The 10,396-nt window shown below is 38.3% G+C and overlaps 1 protein-coding gene across 1 annotated transcript; it reads right to left on the bottom strand.

Moving 5' to 3' along the window:
* Positions 1 to 685: 685 nt before the first annotated feature.
* Positions 686 to 10,110, bottom strand: LOC106805734 (translationally-controlled tumor protein homolog). The gene is made up of 6 exons (XM_014807445.1): positions 9,956 to 10,110; positions 7,433 to 7,503; positions 4,100 to 4,287; positions 3,618 to 3,742; positions 2,420 to 2,529; positions 686 to 1,142 (listed from the first exon to the last, which is right to left on the bottom strand). The coding sequence occupies exons 1-6, from the start codon at positions 9,981 to 9,983 to the stop codon at positions 1,140 to 1,142; spliced, it is 525 nt and encodes a 174-aa protein (XP_014662931.1). The 5' UTR covers positions 9,984 to 10,110; the 3' UTR covers positions 686 to 1,139.
* Positions 10,111 to 10,396: the final 286 nt, after the last annotated feature.

Here is a 10,396-nt window from a genome sequence, read left to right as displayed (position 1 = left end):
GACACTGCAACTGGGGTAGTGGACTTGTCTGTCAGTATATGTAAAATTTGTCATTCGTGTACATATGACAGTTAATATTGTAGTATCATGGATCCTTCTGGTTCACAACATGTGTTAATAACAAAGGCACGCATGCATATACTATGTCAATCTCTTTTTTTGTAAAACGCACCAGGAATGTGACTTTACTATCATTATTGAGTGTTGTTTCTGTGAAGTTTGCTGTCATTATATGCTGTATTGCTTGCAGATTCCTCTGTTTACAATGTGGAATGAAATTGGAATAAAAAGAATGCAGTTGTTGACAATTAACTCGTTCTAATCCAGTGTAGTAAAAATGTGCTGTATTCTACATTGCATACAAAATGTTGGAAGGTTTTTGCATTTCTATTTTAACAAGTATTAAGAAAAAGTTCTTGAGATGATAACAAACTTGTAGTCATTTAAAAATAACCACCACGTCTTAACGACTTATCGAGCGACTATAACAGCACTGCTACTGCTCCTACTACTACTACAAGTACTAAGACCACCACTAATAATACATGTAAACCCAAGGGGATACAATGCAATGCAATGGCAAGACAACCGAACTTGTATGTTTCGTGTTAATTTACATTATCTCCACAGCTGTAATTATCAAATGTTTTCCTTGAGATCACATATTTAAGCATGATATAAACCATTCAGGCTGTTTTCATCAAACGTTTTATTTTATGAATAACATGGTTTAATATATTGGCCAGAACAGTTTCATAAGTATTACATAATTGGTGGATGTATTGTATGTATTTTACACACCAACACGTATGAACAGTCCACACAAATGTCAATGCTGGTAAATACACAACAATCCATCCCACTGAATGTGTGCACCACGTATGGAAGAAAAGAGACCTGCATTATGAAATGCCCAATTACATTGAACAGAATAATTAATCATTTTAACATTAATTAGTACTTATTTCGCAGTAAATGGACATCAATAGTAAACAAGACTCGCATATGCCAGAGAGTTAAAACCATGTTTGACCGAGTGATAAGCAGGTATTGATGAAGGCGGCAACAAGGTCAGCAGCGATTACAAGACACAACCAGTGTAAGATTGGAGACTCATACCGGCGGTGTAGATAAATTATTTACTGAAACAGAAAAACAGGTAACACCTTATTAGTAGACTTACACATAACAGTTACTACGAACTAAATAATTACCAACCAATTTTTGTAAAAAATATTCTAATTATATAACTATGCTATAGTATTAAGCATAACTTATTTTTCATCATGTAAGGGTCAAAACATGGTTCCTATCCATTCTTAAGCAACATGCCTTATGGAATTCCTGCCCTGTATATTACTTACAAACCCAAGGTCAAACAGTTTAATACAGTAAATTATAATAGATAGTATAAAGTGACTTATTTCTGTATATCAGAGTGACTATAGCATTTTATTGCACTCTCTGCCACAGATATTTTAGTCAATGTAACCAGAAAAACATATCTGCCACCTTACATGATTTATATCTGAATTACATAACTCCGACCCAATGTCCTGATCGCAGTCATAACAAGCACTAAAACCATTTCCACCCCATATAAAATAATAGTTCATACTTATGATGCTGTGGATACATGCTATTAGGCAACAACCAATTGTGTGGCTTTGATATCCTACTGGGCACCGGAAATTTAAATAGTTTTGATATTCAATTAAGCATTGAAAACGACGGGGGCAGCTACTGGACATGATGATATTAGACCACGACCAAAAACTTCCATTAAAGCTTTAAAATGTAAAGAGGTATGGAAACATTAACCATTTTGTTTCATCTAATAGGCAGTAATGAATTTGCAATTACAAATTTTCTTAACTATAACTATTTTTTGGGGTCATGAAACTACGTTAGAGGGCAAGTATTGCTATAATTAAACCCCCTTAGGCGAGAATTTTTTATCTTGTTGGTTTACAGATCCGCCGACCCGAATTTCCAAGAAAAACGAAAAAGAAAAAAAAATGAAAATCTGTATTTTTTTATTCCCGCCGACCTTTTCTCTAAGAAATATGAATAAAAAAAATTTAAATGTATAAAACAAAAACATTTCATAAACAAATAGTTTATAATAAAAGTAAAAATAATTACAAGTTGAGTTTTGTTTTCATTTAGTTTTCTTAAAATACTTTAATATCATGTATAACAGTATCACTGTAATTTGACTTGTTTGATCTGACAAAACAACATTTTTTTTTTTTTTTTTTTTACCCTACCGAGTCAACAACAACAACAAAAAGTCTGTAAACCAACAAAATAAAAAATGGTGGCCTTATTTGTTAGCCTTCATTGGGATAGATACTGACATCCTTTACAGAAAAAACATTGCAGCTGGCAAAACATCAATTAACTGAAATATACTTACAAATTTCTCTTGTACAAGTCCATCTTTAAAGAAGATAAAGAATGGAGTGACTCCATCCTCTCGCCAGTCTAGCAGCGCTAGCATACCCTCCTGATCACCAAAGTTTTCACCTAAAACAAACACCTAAATTTGTAAGGCTTCCATACATTGCCCTACAGGAACACATAGCTTAACAAGAGGCAACCTGAGTTTTAAGCCCGGTGCACACGCGAGTTATTTTACTCAAGTAAAATGATGCATGAGTCATTTTACTCACGTGTGCGGCGGATTTTCGTTGAGTAATTTGACTCATGCGTCATTTTACTTGAGTAAAATAACTCCCGTGTGCGCCAGGCTTTATCCATCATAATATAACGCCTTAGTTAAGAGACACGTTTTCTTGCTGTAATCATGCTATAAGTATAAATCAGCTGTAAAAAGAATTTCATTTAATCCTCGTTAACTGGAAAGGTGAGTGGATGTCATATGGAATTGTAACAGCAAGTCAAATTTTTATAATTTTTCCCAACATCGTTACACATTGATTGACAAACCTTTTTAATTCAAAGGCAGCCAAAATAAATCAAAAACTACCACCTTAATGCAGGGTTTTAGCTGGACATTTTTTTTTAGCAATTTGGCTAATTAGTTTAGCCATATTAGGCTCAACTTAGTTAGGTCAAGAAACAACATGGCAATCCCTCTCTGAAGTGAATTTCAATCGTGCCGGGAACTAGTGTTTTCATACAGCGAGCACACTTTCAGGATATCAATATCTACGAACTATGTAATGTAGTCATGTGTGTAGCGAAGGCAACTTTGATAAACTTCGGTCTTTTCGGGAAAAGTTTCGGTACCGAATAAACAATTAACACACGCAGTGTAACTCATGCATAAGGTTAGCAAGTAGCGATTTCGTGTAGAAATGATTTTTACTATATATGCAATACAGGAACAAACCCAGTAAATACAAAAGTGGTACAGTGAATGCGTTGGGTTAAGGAAATAGGTTGGGTTATGAGAATACCTGCAGAATTTTTTTGTTTTTTGGGTAGTTTATTTTTTTGGCCACGATTTTTTAACACGTAACTAAAGTCAGGCCTGTAGTTATTTAAGAGACATACGTACGTAAACATGCATACATAATGTATTTACATTAAGCATTCTAATGCTATTAAAAAATTACTATAACATAACATGCACATTTCAAAAATCTTACCTCCCGAGTAGAAATCATAGTTTTTGAGGTTTGGTAAAATTTTCTTAGGAACCGATTCATTCAGTTTATCTTTCATGACTTTGGCTGCGTCCTCCCCCTTCTCGTTTTTTACATGTTCCGCTAGTCTTAAACAAAAAATGGTTATTTAAATCAAACATTTATAGTGATACAAGCCCATGTTAGCAACAAGTAGTGACTAAGAAAATCTACTTGTACAAAAATAAGTACGTCTTTTCTCAATTCTTTGATCATCCTATTGTTGATTTCTTAACATTTCCACTAAACTAATGTAATACTCAGCAGCAAGCTAAATGAATTTTCACACCATATATATATATATGAGGCAAAACTAACGCCTGTATTCCAAGATTGAGTATTGAGTGTTAGTATAAGAAACTTTAGAAGCTACCGGGTAATTATATCCTTACCCTACCCCAAATTAACTAAACCATTACAATGTTTTAGTTACTTTTACAACCTACCTTTTCATGTATTTTTTGAGGTACTGCATGTATGCCTTCTTATCATAAGCATCATGTTTCATCAGGCTATGATTGAGTACAATGTCGATACCGGATTCTTGTTGCCTATCGAAAGTCTCGGCTCCATCCTCTGCTGAGGCGTTTGCGCCAATCAGCGCATCATCGAAATCATTTGAGCGTGTTGTTAACTGTAACAGGAAATTGTTCATAGCATTCAGGGATATTTCTAGGTTGGTCCACTTTATACTCATACTGGTACATGAACCCCAGCCTCAGAATTTGCCTCAGGCCTAAATCAAAATATTATTTGTTTGCCATTACCTGACCAACGAAAATCAGCCCGACTCAAATGATTTGATTTCAATTTTCTGGAATTTTTTTATTTATTTACTCACATTCTTTCCCCCCATGTACGTCTCTACGCGGGGCTTATGTCGCCGGCGATTCACCGCGATTCAACGCAAGTGAAAGCAACTGGAAACCCACGCGCGTGCTACTACTCGGCACAACTAGCGTCTGGGAAACTGTAAGCCACTGGGCAACGAGCGCTTTAATAGCTGAATTCACATGAGGATTTCAGTACCGTACTGGGCGTTCACACGGTAAAAATATTCAAGACTTATACGCGGCCTCGCAAGTACCGTACTGAAATACGAGGCTTATTCGGCGTGCAGTGATTCCGCGCTGAAACATTCGGCACCACGCTGGCCACGTATTGTCTGTCGTGTGAACGCAATTCGAGGCCTCGTAAGCCGCGAAACTGTAGTGCGCTACATTGATACTAGGCGACGGAGTGTCGTTTTTCACTTGAGGCTCATGCCATTGAAAATATTTCTCCGAATTTCCTTTTGATAATCGTCTTCATCACCAAAGCATTCGTAATGTTCATCTGGATCATCATTTTGTGGAATTATACTGAAAAACTGCCACAAACAACTGACTTTCATGGGGGCCGCCATCATGAAAAACACTTCCCTCTAGCGGAGAAATTATTTACTATTAATATTGTACCTAGCCAGCTAAGCCTCGATTCTCGTGTGAACGCTCCGGGTTGTGTTAGCACGGTATTTCAGCCGAATTCAGCCCCAGATAAGTGGACAGAACCAGCAAGGCCGTGTATTTCGTGTGAACGCAGCAATAATGTCGATGCAACTATAGTTATTTATAAATTTCTATAGATGCAACTCGCACTGATCACATGATATGAGGAGTGCATTTGATCGGCCGATTGTTTTTAGGTTCAACGTCAATGTAACAGCACGTACGTCGTACTCTACGTACGTTAACGTAACAGTAACCCTATGAGCATTACTATGCCACTCTTTACATACTACAGAAGGCATAGCAGGGTGAAAAACTGATAATTGGAGGCACTGGTCCGCCTCTGAGGAAGTACTGGTCCTGGTCAGTAGGCACTGGTCCAGGATTTCTGTCATAGCAAAGTGAATGACTTGGATGTGGGGACGTTTTTGTAGGAGGGGGGGGGATGGTGCAATTTGGTGATGTGCATTCTAAGGTATTCTTAAAAATTATATTTTTTACTCGTTTCGATATGTTGATGCGTAGTAAATCGGAACAAGTCCGCAAGTCGATTTCAAAGATCAGCGGTCTCTGAAGACCGCCCATTATTCCTATAAATTATCATATTTTATTACGCGATCGCTGATTGGTCAGTATTATCGAATTAGCAGAGGTTTAACAGCATGACCTAGAAAATCGAACACAACAAACATGGAGAGTTTGTGTATTTCGCATGGACTTTAGGCTTCGGAATTTGACTATTTTTAGTCTATATTTGATTAAATTTACCATTCATTCCATTAGAATAATGTAGAAGGTTAGTAGAGACTAGAGAATAACAAAATAATCTGCAGTTTGGTAAAAAAATTTATTTCCTGTGCGGCAATTATCTAGTCGCCCCGCCGGACCAGCTGACACGAGCAAGCAGTCACCCGGTCAATTTTCTAATCGCCACTGGCGACTGGGCGACCGCTAGTTTCTCACGCTGCATAGTATAGCAAGAGCGAGGCTCAGGTCACCGTATCAGGCATACACATATAGATGCGTACATGCGTTCATTGTATCAAGCGAGCTAGACAATGCGTCTAGACATTGTACCAGGATGTGAAATTAACGGTCCGAAGTCCGGAGTCAAATACTCCCTGATTTGACATATATGCAGGAGTCAGACAGACTCCCTGAAAATTTTGCCATACTAATTTGTTCGTTCCAGAGCACCGCCTCGCAGAATTACCGTATTTTTCAGCTAATGTCCAACGAAAATTTGCCAGACGTGCAACCGCATGAATCTTAAAGATAAGCACATGCGTTATTGTAAATATCCTTAATTTTGAGCCTCAGACTGCAAACTCCCTCTTTTTGAGGGTAGGAAGTCCATTGGACTCCCGTGTTCAAAAGTTAATTTCTACCCCTGTAATGTACGTTCCATCGCCGCGGCAACTAGTCAAGTCGAGTAGGTACTGTCATCTTCTTCTTCTTCCTTTACTGCACAGACTCTAATCATGTCACGATGATGCAGGCACTTGACCGCGCTTGTATTTGACTTCATTACGGCACGTACAAAGCGTTTTTAAGTTTTTTAAAGTATGCGTTACGTAAGATACTCGTTTATTACAAATGATGGAGATTCCTTTATGCGTGTCGATCACGACAAAGTTGGTGACAAATAGAATAATAAAAACATCAATTAAGCAAAGGTGGATAGATGTTGTCGATCTTGTAACCGCCGGTGTCAATGTATCCACAGAAGTGGACGATGCCTTGGGCGGCGGGCACGTCAAAGTTTCGCTGAGAACGAGAACTGGTACAGAGACCTTTGAAGCTCATTACGATGATCCGATATCAACAACTCATGAATTTAAAAAAGACTTAAAATATGTTAAAATTGAGCAATCAGATGAACAAGTCTGAATTAACACTAACATTTAATGTGTACTTACCCAGAAAACAAAATAAAATAAAATAATTTACCTACCTACCTACCCACTACAAAAATAGTATGTCGGAAAAGGGCAAACAGACAATTTTTTAATTTAAATACTATTCACCATATATTATATTGCATGTTTATTAACCGGAACACATGCACGCACGCACGCACACAAATATACACATCTGCTCAAATGGATGTTTATTCACATGCACATAACAGAACCCAGACGCTTAAAGCCTTTATATATACGAGCAAACCCAAAGCAACACTGACATATCAATGCACAAACACAATAATGACAGTCTCCATTAAATATTCTTCCAATACAAAATTAAAATGTAAAATTTTTTGGCATTTAGAGCACACAGGTTCATACTTACTTTCCCTTCAACTTCATAGTAAAGATCATCCACTATTTTATATTTATAGGAATCAGAGAACAGCTCATCTTCTGCAACATAATAGTAAAGTTCAATTATAGCAGTGTGGTCCACGAGGGGTTTTAACATGCAAGGCCAGCAGGTTTGAGCTTTGAGCCGACAGGTTTGAAATATCAAAGCAAGAACATACGCATAGTCACAGCGCGCGCTTGTAGCATACACTATTACAGTATATTACACTGTTTTACTCTGTGCATGGCCGGGCACCCACTCGTCTTAAAGCCGCACAATGCGCATCCAAACGCTAATTTCTCCAGTACTAGACTAGCAAATACTTCGTGTCATGCATAATCACACTACCTTATGACAAAATAAACTTTAGTTGCTCCCATTTCACTGCGCATTTGCTTAAAACCCACAAAAAAGAGGTGAGAAAACTGGCATTCTGGCGCAAACGCCGACTGTTTGCCAAACAATTTAGCCTCGAAGTGGTGAGGTGACGTCACATGTTTTTATCTTTGCTACACCCGTACCGCTTGGGAAAACTGTCAACAACATCGGAGAATTTTAACAACATTGGAGGTATTTTCAAATACCTTTTATAAGACAACGCGCAGTGAAATGGGAGGAACTATGAGTTTATTTTGTCATAAGGTAGTGTGATTATGCATGACACGTAGTATTTGCTAGTCTAGTACTGGAGAAATTATATAGCGTTTGGATGCGCATTGTGAGGCTTTAAGGGCAGTCGAGTCATACAGTGCGTATACGTCTTCTGAGCTGCTTGCTCCAATTCATGCGCGCGTGCCCGTACGCGTGCCTGTGTGCCTACGTAGGCCCCTAGGACCAACGACCCGTAGGATTATAAAACGGTAATCCATGGAAAATCGTAATGAAATTCACACGTTTATTTTTGCATGTCGGCACACTCGTTTTCCCGATTGTAGCTTTTCCCTCAATTCCAGGAAAGAGCTTTGCTGTCGCTCTCTCATAGTCCAGCAGTGCCCACCCCCTACATTTCAGTAGTGATTAGCACAACGCGACTGAACCAATTGTGTGCCCCCCATATGTCAATCAATGCTGCCCCTGCCAGCAGGCACATAGGCATGCCTCGCACCCTGCTTCTTTTGGCGACCTTTGAAAATATATTGTGAGAATGTTGTGTGATAGCGCCCTGGCTCAAAGGATGTTAGGACTATTACACAACTAGAAATTTTTTAGTTGTCCAGTCGAGCCACTACTAGCCAAACTAATAACTTGTCCGACATAGACTTTCACTTAATTGTCCTGAGCCTCATATCATAGCACTTCGCAATCCGCCATGAATAAAAAACAGCTCACAATAACCAACCTATTTCATCAGATTCCTTCTAACAAGGAGGAGTCAACAAATGCTTGCATGAGCAGTAGCATCACTGACAATTAAGAAATAGAATAAACTCAACCCAAATATTTTAAAATATAGGTCATATATTTTGTGCAAAAATGCTCTAAAATAAGGCTCAGATTGCACCAGAGAGCATCTATTCTAAAACCCCCGAGCTTCCAGGGCCCTTAAAAGGATTTTACTGCATACAACTGTACTTACCTTATAGCAAATCGTCTATACCAACACATACTTGTTACTACCGTACCAATGTCAATCACATCATATCTCGAAAAATTATTTTCTAAGATATTAGAATAAATAATTATATAATTTATATCTCTAAAATTATTTTCGTTGCCATTCAACATCAACGATTCATGCTTTATCTTGATTCTTCATTTCTTGTTGTAGCATCCAAAATTTGACACTAGCCCACTTATGACTTAATACTGCTTTTAGATAGATGTGCAAAAATGAAAATAAATTATTCTGTTTCTGATCATGTAGCCAGTTTCATGGTTAGACTTAGCCACAAGTTCCCTTCTCGCCTTAACACTACGTTGGCGAGAGGGCTACGACCTGTAAACTCGCGGCTAGGGCCTGCATACGATTACCTCCCAACTCCCATTGCCATTGGTTGATACAAATATAGTTAATTTTTTTAATTAAATTGTAATTAGTGTTAAGGTTAGGGTCACAATGCACCATAAAAGTTTTATTAAACAGAAGTTTCAGGCACGTGATTTGTATCAACCAATGGGATTTGGGAGGTATGGCACCGTATGCAGGCCCTAGCTGCGAGTGACGTGTAACAGTCGGAGAGCCTGGTCGGGCTAGGCCAGACTTAACAATGCAACTGCAGTGTAAACGCTACACATTACAACAAACATGATATTCCAAAGGAAACACAACATTAGCAAAAATGATACCGTAAATAATCATTCTAAGAATGAACATATAGCTCACGTTGCGAATGAAACGGGATGTATAAATTTGCGTACGTGTTTACTTCCGTACTTACACCTTCGTACCGTTTCCCTGATAGTACTATTCTCACCAATCTCATGTTTAAACGATCTTACTGCAATGTTCCACTAATGCTTTTAAATCCGGAATACTTCAACAGATCAATGAATATACGATGAATCTATTACCCGTGAATACATCCCTGAAGATGATCATTGTAACACGATGTATCCAGCTGCAAGTGCAACACACTCAAGTGATACGATGGCGCAAAATGTAAAGAGACCTCGCATTGCGCAAGAGCGCCGCATTTCACTTCCGGAAACTACTACCGCCACCCCTCGTCTGCTTTTTGAGATGTTTATTCTACCACAAAAACGAATAATTATTATCAAGAGCGTAGTGTAACTTAATACGCTTTTGGTCACTGGCGTAGCTAAGGGGGGGCACAAGGGGGCCATGGCCCCCCCCTGTTGATTGGCAAACAAAACACAATTTTTTTTTTCCTTGCCTCTCACGCGTCTTCACAGGACTGGCCACAATTCCTGTTACTTCTGCATCTGCTGAACGAACATTCTCTAAAATGAGCATTGTCAAGTCTAAACTTCGTTTTACAATGACCAAGCCAC

The sequence above is a fragment of the Priapulus caudatus genome, unplaced genomic scaffold (genome assembly GCF_000485595.1).
Source record: "Priapulus caudatus unplaced genomic scaffold, Priapulus_caudatus-5.0.1 Scaffold125, whole genome shotgun sequence".
NCBI classification, from domain to species: Eukaryota; Metazoa; Priapulida; class Priapulimorpha; order Priapulimorphida; family Priapulidae; genus Priapulus; species Priapulus caudatus.
Note: the sequence above shows the minus strand (reverse complement) of the source record. Positions and strands in the feature narration are given on the sequence as shown.